This window comes from Lepisosteus platostomus, chromosome 8 (assembly GCF_059453375.1).
Source record: "Lepisosteus platostomus isolate fLepPlt1 chromosome 8, fLepPlt1.hap1, whole genome shotgun sequence".
NCBI classification, from domain to species: Eukaryota; Metazoa; Chordata; class Actinopteri; order Semionotiformes; family Lepisosteidae; genus Lepisosteus; species Lepisosteus platostomus.
Window position 1 is genome coordinate 19,422,336 of NC_142618.1, and position 14,042 is coordinate 19,436,377.

At 39.0% G+C, this 14,042-nt stretch overlaps 1 protein-coding gene across 10 annotated transcripts in view; it reads left to right on the forward strand.

Moving 5' to 3' along the window:
* Positions 1 to 14,042, forward strand: part of myo3a (myosin IIIA) — a 125,060-nt gene that overhangs the window by 107,957 nt on the left and 3,061 nt on the right. For 9 of the 10 annotated variants that reach the window (XM_088642761.1, XM_088642760.1, XM_088642765.1 and 6 more), the window contains 3 exons: positions 806 to 950; positions 8,169 to 8,260; positions 8,531 to 8,571. In XM_088642761.1, coding sequence (XP_088498887.1) covers positions 806 to 950; positions 8,169 to 8,260; positions 8,531 to 8,571 — 278 coding nt within the window. The remainder of the gene's footprint in view (positions 1 to 805; positions 951 to 8,168; positions 8,261 to 8,530; positions 8,572 to 14,042) is intronic. The other variant, XM_088642757.1, reaches the window with a different exon arrangement.

Genomic DNA, 14,042 nt, shown 5'->3' on the forward strand with positions numbered 1-14,042 from the left:
CAAAAATATTCTGTAGAGGATATTCAATTTACATGTTTTTAGGTGAATTTTAGGTTATTTATGGTAATTATGGTTTGGAACACTTTGAAATAGAAAATTCTGAAAACCTGAAAGCTGAAAAAAATAATGTTTATAAATTTTGATCTGAGATAATATTATGCTGCCCAATGTGTCATCAGGTTTGAGAGCAGGACTCTGCACCTGATAGGTTTCTGAACAAAACACTGTACGTGAATAAGTGGGAAAGTTTTGCAGAGGCCATTGGTTTGTATTTGATTGGCTTATTTGAAAGAAAATAATAAACTATGTAGTGAACAATTACATAGCAAAGAACAAGAAACACTCACTCAGTTTGGAGTGCTTATAGATATGCAGTTTATTTTCTTTTACTTACTGTATTGTGGACGTGACCTTTTTAACTAGGACTTCCCCAAAAGTTGTAGGTGTGCTGACAGTCTTGGTTATTGGCACCAAATCAATTGATTGTCTTACACCATCTTCTGCTGCACATTTTCATTAGCAATATAGTCGTTATCGTAATCTTTGACAGCCTTCTTTACCGCTGTTCTCAGTTTTAGATATTATTTTAGATGTGCAGATCATCAAAGTCCTTTTCTCCAGATATTTGGATGGTGTGGGTTTCACAGTGCTAACAGTCCCACTTTTGTGAAGTGTGTTCACCAGCCTAGGCACTTGTACGTTTTGTGAAAGAGAACCTAACACTGTGAAATCATCTTGCAGATGATCAATACTTGTTGGGACCATTTATTAAAAATCTTACAGGCTTTTTGCATTCTTGATCTAGATCAACAGATTTTCCGAAGACTATCTCTCTCTCCAAAAAAAGTTGAATGAGATCATCTTGGCCCGTCAGTTAAACCCATTTAATCGTGGTGTGTTTGTCAAAGAAAAACCGCTCAATGGTTTCCCTACAAATGATCTTCCACCAGGTACTGTATGTACTGTAATGTTGCATTTCTTACCTTTTTTTATATATTTTACCTTGTAAAAAACGTCTACTTTACTGGAGGCACAGTGGGGCTAAACTCTAAATAAGGAGTCCCAGACTCAGTTCCTTGAGGGGCTCTGTGTCGTCAGTTTTTTTTTGTTTCAACCCGAGGAGCTAATTAATTAACCTGATTGTTTTCTAAATAAGACCTATACAGGATTTTTAAAGATTTAAACAATCGCCAGAGTGATTACTGAAGCCTTGGGTTCAATTACTCGGGTGCTATCTCTGTGGAGTTTGTATGTTTTCACCGCGTTTGTGTGGGTTTTCTCTGGGTGCTCTGGTTTCCTCCCACGATCCATAGACATGCTGGTAGGTTAATTGGCTGCTGGTAAAATTTGCCCTCGTGTGTCTGTGTGTGCCCTGTGTTGGATTGGTTGCTCCACTGTGCCCCTGTGTTGAATAAAGCAGTTAGAAAATGGATAAACTATACTTTAAACTATTGTTATTTCAGGTCCAAAAATTTAAACAGGGAGGTTTAACTGCTAATTAATTTGCAGTGGCAGGAACTCAGTCCCAGAGCATCACATTTACACATTGTGCTTCACAAATTTCACAGCTTTTAAATGCTAAAGCAGTAGTCTTTCGTATCATAATTTCTGCATCACCACATTGGCGATCTGAAGTCACCTTCTACTTTGTGTCTTTAGAAATATTGAAACTCCGTTTTCATCAATCTGTCATCCTGGCAGCTTTTTTTCTCGCCTGCCTGCAAACTGCGAAAAAGCCATTCTTCATAGGCTGAAAACAGAAAAGGGCCTTTGGCATTCAACTGAAATAAATAAATTTGCAAATTGTGCCTTTCATGAGATTTTATTAGACATGTTAAGGACTATACCTGTCAAAGCCACACCTCCTGTTGGATTGAATACTGTATGTCTGGTTCAGTTTAACCCTAAGCATAGAGATTTCAGGGAGATAGATGATTTCCGAATTCAAGGAATGGAATGCTGTGATCAGTTTTGCATATCTTACTTATAAGGCCTCGTTTAGAATAATGTGTGCAGTGCTGGTAACCACTTTATAGAAAAATATTGCCATTATGGAATTAGTCCAGAGAAGGGAAACCAGGTACATTAAGATGCTTTAGAATAATCCCTACCCTTTAAACCTGAAAAGAACTGGACCTTAATTTGTCCTTAATAGAGAAGATTTTGATGGGACCTGATAGACGTATTCAAAATGTTAAATGGCACTGACAAAATCCAAGGAGTGCACAGAATAAACAGTGAGCCAGAGAACATACAGTAAGTAGGAACTACATGAAACTGCATTTAAAACTTAAAGCAGGAGGCATTTCGGAATAGAAAAGGTGTCAGAGTACACAATAAGCTACCCAGGTTTACTGCTGAAGCTCATACCCTGGCTTCTTTCGAGAATGATAATCATGGTTATTAAAGGGATAAGGATCCATCTGGACTTACTGGGTGTCAAAAAATCACACCTGGAGCTGCATTTTCTAAAGACAAAGAGTGCTCACCGAGTTTGTAATTAGCTGGACTGCTGTAATTTTCACTTCCCCTTTAATAACCCTTACAAATTCTATACTTTCATTCAAAGATTCCCAGTTAGCACTGGTGACTTTATCTGTACTGTGCAGTCTGATCCCTGATTACTATAGCACAAAAATGTGACAGAGATTTGCAAATCTAACTACAGTTGTACAAGGCTGTCCAAGATGTCACACATTGTTTTTTTTTTATATTTGCCACAATACATTCTTGACATTTGCAGCATTACATAGAATCGTATCTGTTTATCCTGATTTGGTGAATATGACAAGAATATTCATAATAATTATGCATGTGCCATACATTCTTGATATTCATCAAAAGGAATGATTGCATTTTAAATGTTAATTACATCAACATCAAGGAAGGTCATCATATAATAATCATTGCATTTCATTAGAAATGGTCTAGTAATTGTAACAATTATTAATGCTTTGTCCATTAAATTGCTTTTATTCCTCCGAGCAAATTCAATATTTCCAATGACCTTTGAAGTGCTTAGTTTCATAAATAAGACAAACCTTTTCTTTGGTTTAAAGCAAATGAACTTATTTGAGATATTGATTAATTGCTTCACCACCATACAAGATTTGGAAATCAATCAAATCATTTTTTGAAGTCATGATAAAGCTCATGCAATACATAATAATGACAGTTATTTGGAGGACAGGTTTCCTCCAAAGGAAGAAACTGGAAAGGTTTCCCCCTCTTTCGGCCATGTCTGGTTAAATTCAACACCGTTTTAAAAGTAAGATCATTCAATCAATAAATCGACGCATATCCCATCTTTATGTGGACTCTTTAACAGTGGAAGTAGAGTTTAATTCCAGATTTCGCACAGAGTGAACATCTGCTGTAATTCTTCTTTTGCAGCCCATCCGTTGTCATAGCTTTCAAGGTTTTTATCAGCACTTTTTTACCTGAAGCCAACATAGTATTTGTACACCTGATGGTGTGTAAACATACAGTATCATCATGACCTTAATTGTGCCCCCCTCCCCCCCAAGAAAAGTATCACACTTTAGTTATTTACAATGAAAATGTATTTCTGATGAAACCCGTGACTTGCTGTCAGAGCACCTCTTGTCTAGATAAGGCCAAGTAAAGAGGTCAGTTGCTTTGTCCTTTCCTGCAATAACCATACTGTTACGACCACGCACCTCACCTGTCACTAACTGCACCTTATTACCTCGTTAATTCTACTCACCTGTTCCCATCACCATTTAAACCCTCCCACAGCACCTTGCTCGGTATTAGAGTCTCTAGCTCGGCAGTTCGCTGTTTACTCTCACGTTTTCCCTGCACTACTCTTCTGGCTTTTATCACCTTATTCTTGGACTTTCGAGATTTCTCTGAATTGCCCTTTTTGGATTTGTTTGCTACCTGGACATTGGTACGTGCCGCATAGAGTCCTGCTTTAATGACGGTGTTTAGCCTTAAACATACCGCACCAGAGTCTCATTTGTCTATTCAGAATTCAGGTTTGTCAATCCCCTGGGCAATGTCTGTCCATGCTCTGATGAGCTCCAGCTCGAGGTCCGCAGGGGGCTGGCAGTGTTTATGAACAGTGTGTGTCGGGGGATCAATGATGACCCAGAGACGCTCGATTTGTCACCAAAACAAATGGCATCTGGCTCCTGAAGACCTGTCGATTAACCTTTTGATGGTTAGATGTTTGGAAGCAATATGCTGTCACTGAATAGGTCAAAGTGATCCATTGTCACAAACAGAAATTATTCTTTCATTCTAATTACTCACAAATAGTAAATGCACATGAATACTACTTGTGGATGTTCTAACATAGTAATAGTGTAGGTTTATTGGAGGCTGAAAGTTTCGGCCGTGGAGCCTTCTTCGGGTGTAAGAAAGATAGGTCAGTCAGCAAAGATAATATAGCATGGGAAAACAAAAACCAGGAGAGAGGAGGAGGCGGGAGCAGGGGAGAGGCACAGTGGCCAATCAAGTGGTGCGAGGTCGAGAGAGGTGAAGAGGGGTGTGAAAGGAAACCTAAGAGAGGTAATAGAGAGAATTAGAAGAAAACAAGTCTGTCGTTGAGAGAAGGGGGAAGATGTGAACCACATTTCAGGATAATTTTAGTTTCTTTCTGCTATAGGAGTTAAGAAACCCTACTTTGAGAACGCAGACAGAGAGATCAGTGTCATCATGGCTGTCAGAGGTGAAATAAGAAACTATGGGCTTTGAGAAATCTTTGTTCTCTGAAGCGGTCTCTGAGTCTCCTTCCTGATTCCCCAATGTAGATGGCTGGGTATTTACTGCAAACGATACAATAAATAAGGCTGCTGGAGGTACAAGATGCCATCTGGGTGATCCGGAATTGTCCTGAGGGGCCTTGAAGGAGTGTGGTGTTGGATGTGTACTTGCAAGTGATACTGCGAGGGAAAGTGCCTGATGTGGGTGGTTGCTGAGGGCGGTCAAGGGAACGGTGAACAAGAAGGTTACGCAATGGGTGGTCGGCGATATGAGATGATGGGGCGGTCAGGAAAGAGGGCCCCAATGAAGGGGTCATCCTAAAGGAAAAGAAAGTTGTCGTTAACGGTCCTGGGGATAGAGAGTGTGTTAGGGTGGTGGGGAAGCTGGTGAGGGTCCTGTCAATAACACGGGTGGGGTATCCTCACTTGATGAGAAGAGTACATTGTGAGGGCCTGGTTCTGGAAATCGATGTCGTCACTGCAGAGTCGTCGTAGCCAAAGGAACTGTGTAAAACAGAGAGAGTGTGTTTGGGATGAAATGAGCTGTACAGAAGATAGCTGTGTGAATCTGTGGGTTTGTAATAGACCGAAGTAGAGAGTCGTTAATGGATAGGTTTATGTCTAAAAATGGAAGAGTAGCGGAGGAAATGTTAACTGTATATTTGAGGGACGGGTGGAAGTTGGTGAAGTGATGCAGAAAGTGCTCTAGCTGGTCATTAGAGCGTGACACAGTCATCAATGTATCGCTTGTAGAGGTCTGGGACAAAGCCAGTGCAGGAAGCGAAGAAGCGCTCTTCTACCCAGCCGACAAAAATATTGGCATAGTTAGGTCCCATCCTGGTGCCCATGGCGACTAACTTGCTGGTAAAAACGTTATTGAAAGAGAAAGCATTAAGTGTGAGCACCAATTCTGCAAGGCGTACAAGAGTGTTGGGGAGGTGGATCAAGTACCGTGCGTTTGTCCAGTGTGTGCTTGAGGGCTGTAAGACTGTGGAGAATGAAGGTGTAGAGAGACGTGATGTGATGTCCATGACATGGTTGGTGTTCTTGATATATGAAGGAATACGGTACCTTCAACCAGCGGTCTCATAAGGCTGTCGAGAAAGGCCGAGATGTGAGTAGTTGGACAGTTGCGTGCAGAGACCATGGGGTATCCAGGGGTGTCGGGTTTGTTAATTTTTGGGAGGAGGTAAAATTGAGATACCTGGGGAGTGCCTGAATTTCTCCTTGGATGAGGTTAGACATGTGTTTTCTGGGTATAGAAAGGGGAGCTTGATTGATGCATTGGTTAATGAAGTAATCAACTGGAGGAAAACAGCCTGAGCGGCGAGTCCAACAGCTCTGTTTAGGATTAATGTTGTTAATGACAACAATAAACGGGTTGTTGTCAGCTGCCTGTGGGGAGGAATCGTCAGCAAAATGTGCTCTGAGACAAATCCTTCAGTAAAAGTGGTTGAGGTCGACTTGGGCTTGGGGGATGTCCAGCTTCTTGGGGACTGAGACAAAACTGAGGCCTCTGCTGAGAAGAGATCGCTCATCCTGTGAAAGGGAAAGGTCAGAGGGTAACGACAAGGTTAGGATTGGTGGAGGTGGTAGGGATGTTGGTGTTTTTTTTCCAGGGAAGATGATTGAGTTTTTCATCCTTCTCTGAAGTGAGGAACTGGTAGAGTTGGGAGTTGAGGGATCTGGTGAGGTTAGTTATAAAGGGAAGATGATGCAGAGCTGTTACAGTAGCTGTACAATTTCCTTGGCTTCTTTGATGTTGTTGTCAGGAAGAGTAATCTGTTGTTTGAGGGAGAAAATGGTAGAAAGCATTAGTTTCTGAGAAAATAGTTGGAGAAGTCTCTAAGTGTTACTCTGGGTGGTGTCAGAGTCAAAAGAAAAAGTGTTACATTTCAGGAGAAATTGGCCACTCTGCCTCTCCCCTGCTCCCGCCTCCTCCTCTCTCCTGGCCTTTGTTTTCCCATGCTATATTATCTTTGCTGACTGACCTATCTTTCTTATACCCAAAGAAAGCTCCATTGCAGAAACGTTGTGTTTTCTTTTTTCTCTTTTCAGCACAGAATAAACCTATTACTTGTTCCTTTGCAGCCTACGCATGCTGATGCTCCCACCTCAACTATTGGGAAATATATATATACACATTACTGATATAGAACTGTTATCACAAAACAATTATGTATCTGGGAAAACTGAGAGACCCGGATAGAATACAATTGCTCTTTTCTTGCATGTTGTTGTATTCTGAAAGAAATCTTCATGCTTCATGAATTGTTATGGGAGAAAACTAATTAACAATTCACTTGCTAGAATTGCTCTTTTCCTTAGAAACATTTCACACATTTTGTAGAAAATGTTAAGTTGTAACACAGCAGGAGACTTCTCTCTCATGGGTATAAACACTTTTGCCTGTTCTTTGCAGGAGGCAGAGTTTTCTGCTTGGGGACACCTTATTGCAGTTGTGTTTACTTTTAAAATCTGAAATTCTTCCTTTTATTTCTGACAAAATTGATTTAAACCTATAGCCATGTAGAGGAATGGTACACAGATAGGAAAATATTTAATAAATCCCACTAGAGGAATCAGTTGTTGAAACAAAATGACTGAATTAAAACTTTTATTGAATGCTTTATAGCCACTGCAAATTACTCCCCACCATGGGTAAATGATGCTGTCCCTCTACGTGGGTGCAGTAATGATAGGAAAACATAAGACAGTCACGATCTTATACTAGCAGAGACCCACTGGATAAACTCATTAGACACATTGTAAGAGTGGGGAGGAGTGCAAGACTAACAGAGAAAACACTAATATCTTTTTTTTTTTTAGATATTAAGCACCATTATGCCAATTTTGATTTCTTCAAGCATCATAATAACTGTGCAAACTTTCTTTGAAATAAGTGTTGCCCACTCTTTCACGTTTGAATTTAGCCACCCTAGAGACTGACTCACCGGGAGCGCTTGTGCTTCTCCTCTGCCTCCACACAGACAAATAGTGTTCTTTAAACCAGTGGCTCTTCACAAGCAGGTAGAACGCAAACCCTGAACTTCAACCATGACAGGAAGCCTGCCGGTGATTCCACTAGTATATCCAATTTAAGAAAACATTTGTAAATACAGATTGTGTCATTTAAAGGAAAATAATGTGCAAACCTCCTACGTTATGCATTTTTTTTTTTTAAAAGGGGTCAAAATAAATTATTAACTGTGTAGAACACGGCAAAGCAGGAAGTACAGCGGCAGATGCAGGCTAATGTCTCCAAACCGAGAGTCAAAATCTTGCGATTAATGTATCAAACACGTTCAAGAGAAAGAAATTAACTGACCTCTATGGAAAAGGAAAGAACTGTTGTCTCAGTTTTAAAAGTACAAGTAATTATTTAATTAACAATTAGCCATTGTTAAACGATGAACATTTGTCACTCTTTGATTCTAGCAGACCAGAAGCAGGTGAGAACACCAAGAAGAACCCAGCAACCAAAAACACTGAACACCCCTGAAGACTCCACTTACTATAACCTCATCCATGTAAGTCGCCAAGTCAGAACATTGATTTTACTGAAATGAAGCTGAATCAGATCATTTGCATATTGATTAACCCAATGCCATTCACAGTATACGGGTGTCCTCATCCCTTTCGACGACCCGAGTTGCAGCTATCCCATTTACGTTTTCATAAAACTAGTTGTATTTCCGATTAAGCTTGAATTCATAGTCCCATTTTCTGAGTGTTTAAGTGAATACCACGTCACAGCGTCAGAGACGTTCATCAGGGTAACGTTTCATTTCTGGTTGCAGAGATCTCTCCAAGATGATAAAAGGAAGCCAAGGAAACAAAGGTAAAGACTGTTCTTGTGTTTCATCTGCACATCATGATTAGGGCTGTGTGATGCTTTTATGGAAGCATCTTTTATGTACCATCTACCTCAGTACTCATGACCAGCAAGAGGTGTCCTAAAGCAAGCATAACATTCTTAAAGCACAAATATAAAGAAGAATAAAATCACATTTTTGTAAAGCAAGCTTCTAGTGGTTGGAAGTTGTGATCAGTGGCATGCAGTACGATGTAGGAGATCTGAATAATCTTCAATGTTTTTCTGGTAACACTTTTAAAAAAAATGTTAATTTCCTACAATGCCACTTGTTGTTTAACTTCAAGACTCCTGGATACATGCGTTCATATTGACTGTTAAACGTTGGCTAACCATGGATACTTCCTGTGTGCTGGTAGAAATGTAGTCCAGTCCAGGGCCCTGACTGTCTAACTGACTTTATCTTGTTGTATTCTTCCCATTCCCAGAGCATGATCTCTCCTGTAGCATCAGTTTTGCCATTAAAACCAAGCTTTCTGTCTGCTTTCTGTCCGCAACCTCACCAGACTTCTGTTCTCGTTTCACCTTTTGTCAGTTTAAACTCACGAAGTGAACAGGAAGGCCAAAACAGACCATAAGATCAAGCATTTTTGGCTAGCAAATGATAATTCTGCAGGTCTGTTCCCCACAATATCCACCTAGTTCAGGTTTCCCCCCTCATGTTCTGCAATAGGAAATATTTCAGGTTTGAAACAAATTTACAGCAAACCCCAGTGCAGGTGTCAGACCCAGCTTTGTCACTGTCAAGTCTGGAATAAATGCTTTTAGGTCTGTGTTTCAAGGTGAGTAACAGTGTTAAAGGAGATGAAGTATCCACAAATAAGAAGATATAACAGAGTAGTACAGAAGAGTAGGAGGAGAAGGAAAGTCTATTAAAGAGGCTCGAAAGACAAGAGCAACAGGCAAGGAAATAGCTTTTAACAGATAATTTGTTATCAGATAAATAAAGCCCATGGAGGGGAGTAGTTTATATGCACCATTAACAATTAGAAGGTCAGTTAAAGGATTGAATCTCCAGCATGGGATGACAGCAGTGTAGATGCTGTAAGATTGCATGGAAACCCATTTCATTCAAAGAGGCATCTGAGGCAGAGATAACAGAGTAAAGGTTATTCTGATAAGGTCTCTAAAAATGTAAAGAGCCTAAATTTCCCCAACTTTGCAAAATGGCTTTTTAGGAGTTTGATGAAGGTATGTCATGAAAAATGTCCTGCCTTTTTAATTATTCTTTTCCACTATTTCGGATTTTCAATCGCTCTGTACGCTATGAATATTATCTAAATAAAAAATAATAAACTTTTTTATTCCTTTTTTAAGTAACATCTTCACATACCACTTTACAGTAAGAAGAAAAGCGAATGAAAGGGCTATTTAAGATAAGTGCAAATATGAAACAGAATTAGAAGATTGCTTTGGAAATTAAAATGCTTTTGCTCTACCTATGTAATTCAGGATGGCCATTTGTCAGATCTTCAAGAAAAGGACATTATCTACAGCTGTGGCCTGTGCCCATCAGTGTGTGCATGCACATGGTGCGTGTAGGACCTGATTCTAATTATCCCTTTATTGTTATAAATAACTAGGGATACACTTCATATTTCACATATTCTGATTCTTAATTATTCATTGATTTATACTTAATACACTACTGTGTATTTCATTTTTTCTTTAATTTTTGCTGATATTTACTGTAACTTACCTTATCCTTGGAAGTTTACATTTTGAGCATTTAGTTTACAAAAATGAGCATGCATAATTTTATAATTTCACACACTGGAATACTATAGGAGGAGTCTGAATACGTTTGCAGGGTACTGTATTTATCATAGCGGTGATGTTACAGAAGGTAGCCAATATACAAACATAGAGAAAGGGAGATGTTCAGATCCCTGATGTTGGGTTTTTTTGTACACACTGTAAAATAACATCAAGTATGCTTGTGAAATCAGTGTATTCAGTAGGCTTTCCCTAAATGAGCCAAGAGGCTAGAATTGTACAGAAAAATGATTTCATTGGTGAACTGTTTTTCTAGTCCTTTTTGTGAATATAATAGTCGCCAACTTTCACTGATATTTGATGTGCAAGAAGACAAAACCCAGGTGTTAATGTTTTGTCAAGGAGATGAACATAACCAACGACTACAGGTTAATGAATTAATTTTCCGTGAAATCCTGACTGGCTGAAACTATTCAGAAGGCAGTATTCTACTGAACCAGAATTCTGAATCTTCTTATTAAAATAATGGAAAAGATTTGAGGTGAACAAATGTGTTTAATTATCGCAAAGGCTTTTTTTGTGTCTGAGCTCATGGCTGCATAATTCACTTCAAAATGCCATAACTTTTATTTAAATTATTATAAGCATAACTGCCCAAAACTAATCAGAAAAGAGGTCTCTATAGCATTTTTAGGTATTGTTAAATTGAATTATAGAATACCTGGTGGAAATATGGAAAGCGATGATGCATGCAAGTAACCCAGATTCCATTTCTGTTAGATAATGCAGCCTGTAATCCAAAAAGCAAGACAAAGCACATGAAGAGGAGCCCCACTGTTTGAGTGTATCACAGGAGGATGGGCATCATTATGCACCATTACTAGACCAGGATGGAAAGTTATAATACTGTGGCATGCAGCGAGAGCACTTGCACAAGAACTGGTATTTTTTCATCAGCTCATAGCACAATATTCATTTACTTTTGTCTTTAATTCTTTTGTTAAATGCGATATTGAAATAGATAAAGGCATAAACGTGGCTATGAAATGTGATCTAAGGACCTTATCGTGCCTTTCATTTTAGATCACCACATTCCCTTTTTGTGCATTTATCAACTTGTTCTTGGTTGAACTGTAAACAAATGTTTAAAACTCCGTAACCGCTGACATTATACTAAGGCGTGAAAAGAAACTTGTTGATCGGTTCATACCTGCAGATTTTTAGAAAAAATAAACAGATTTTGATCATGATTAAATCTTTTTGTCATAATTTTGATTAATAAATCATTCCTAACTGCACGTCATGCACTCAAGTAACTTTGAGTATTGCATAAACAGAAGAACATCTTATTAGTAAGTGAGTTCATTTGGCACAAGTGATCAGGTGATTTAACCTATTGAATGTTTAATAACCTGGGACCTCACTTACTGCCTATCTGCAGGCATATCCTGAAGTGAAAGCATTCCTCCAGGAAAATGCTCAACAGCTAACTTGAGAGATGCAAATGTGACTGTTGTGCCACAAATGCACAATTTGCAAGATCTGAGCCCCACTGAACATTTGTGGGATGATATGGGGTGATGTGTGGCCCCAAAGACTTATAGACCAGTAGACAGGCATGTACTTGTCCAGGTCCTGTGAACAAAATGGAAAAGGTTTCCACAAAACAGCACCTGGAATGTAGTGCAAAAGATACCGTATGCTTGCATTGCTTCCAGTGGTGGTCACAGACAGCGCTGGTCTGTAACTTTCACACTATACCCTCTGTTGAACAACCTTGTTATTGACAAATCTTAATTAGCATAATTAATTAACCTCTGTTAAATCTGATACATCAAATGTGAGTGAGCCAGCAACAGAAATCATGGATACCATCATGATAATCCCCCCGATCCCCTGTGTATGCTCTGGCCATCGAACACTATAGATACCCTTTTACACATCTTTTCAGGCTGCCAAAATGTGTTTAAGTATTCTACTCTTATATATCATCCTAAAAAAGGATATTCTTTGATCTCCTCCATTTCCTCAATGTTATCTTCCACCTTGGCCTTTGACAGCCTCAGAAAGAGATAAGGTTAGCTGGTCTGACCACAGCTACAGTATGTTGACACCGGTGAAAACCTGGCCTATCTTTAAACGTCTCTGCAGAGCTCTCAGCAGCTTGTACACGTGGTGCTAGTGAGGGAGTGAACAGTGAGGGCCTGAAGAGCATCCGCTGATGTTGACGAATCACAGGAACGTTGACCGGTGCCAAGGACCATTTGGCACATGCTTATTTGTTTTCAATAGCTAATTAATCCAAGGATTTCAGCCAAATCTTTCCTGTAAAACGCCAAGGTATCATCTTGAATATCTGGGATTGGGAAGCTTCCTCCACACTCTCAAATCCTTTTGAGTGAAGACGTGCTCTCAGTGTTAATTGCACTTTCCTGTAGTTTTCACTTGTGTGCTTGGGTTTCTGTTTCAGTGTTGATTACGAAGAAGACCACTGGTTTGACTGTGTACCTCTGAAAAATTGTAATACTTCAGATAGGTCCCCTCATAGTCATCCCTGTTCAAGACTAAAAAGATTAATTTGCATGTAAGACATTCCTTTGAAAGCAGCAATTTTTCAGGTGGCTCTTCTCCACACTGACTCCAGACCAGCAATATATTTTCTTACTGTTCAGACAAAAATTGACCAATTTATTCTAAAGGAGGTTTGTTTCTATACCATTTTTTACATGATACCTTTGTAGATGTCTGATCTTATATTTAAGAGTACTATGACTGGAAACAGTCCATTATCTGGAGTGCAGACCATTAACCATGTGGGAGAAATTTCTGGAGGGAAGGGATGAATGTTGAATTGTCATTTTGTTTTATTCTTATTTGATGTGTTTTTAGAAAAAAAAGAAAATAACTGTTTCACAAAATTGATATATAACCTGATATTATGTTGGTATGCTACAATGTTGCCTTGTTGCCAGGCAATTCATCTAATGGTGCCACACTCCCTCACGGCCTGAATAAGCACAGGCAGTGACATCGTGATAGATAGCATGACGAGACGTTACCTCAGAGTCTTCCACACAGCACTGAGTGAAACATAAAGAAGGACTGTAACCAGTCAGTAGAAGTTCAGTCCATTGGTTAAAATTTTGACTTATCTCCTCGTGTCATCTGGGACAGGAGCCATAGTGTTTATCACATACAGTATCTAAAAATCTGAAATATTATCACTGCTTGTTCTTTCTGATGGGTTGTGTGACAACTACTGTGGTGACATTGTGGTATATCAGTATAATCATATATTAAGGGACAGGAAAAGGTTTATTCCATGCTGAAGGGAAAAAAAAGAAAAGTAAATGCAATGTTTTGGCTTTGGAGCCTTCTTAAGGTGTCGATTTTCCCTTTTTAGCATGAAATAAACCTTTACCTGTTCCTTTGTAGCTTGCACATACAGACGCAGCTCCCTGCTCATACTTCTTCATCATATATTAATACAATTATTTGTATAACTTTACTTTAGCTGTAAAGTTCTGTTCATAACCTCCAACATATCAATTCGTGTTCTTAATTGTGTTTAAACTATTGTAAGAATTATGAAGATTAGTATATGGTTCAGGCTATAATCAGAATTGAGGACTTCTTGCTAACATTCAGTTAAAGTGCAAAAGAGTTTGGTCATTATCACATTTTAAAATGATCAGTTCAGATTATTAATATCTTGTGCATAT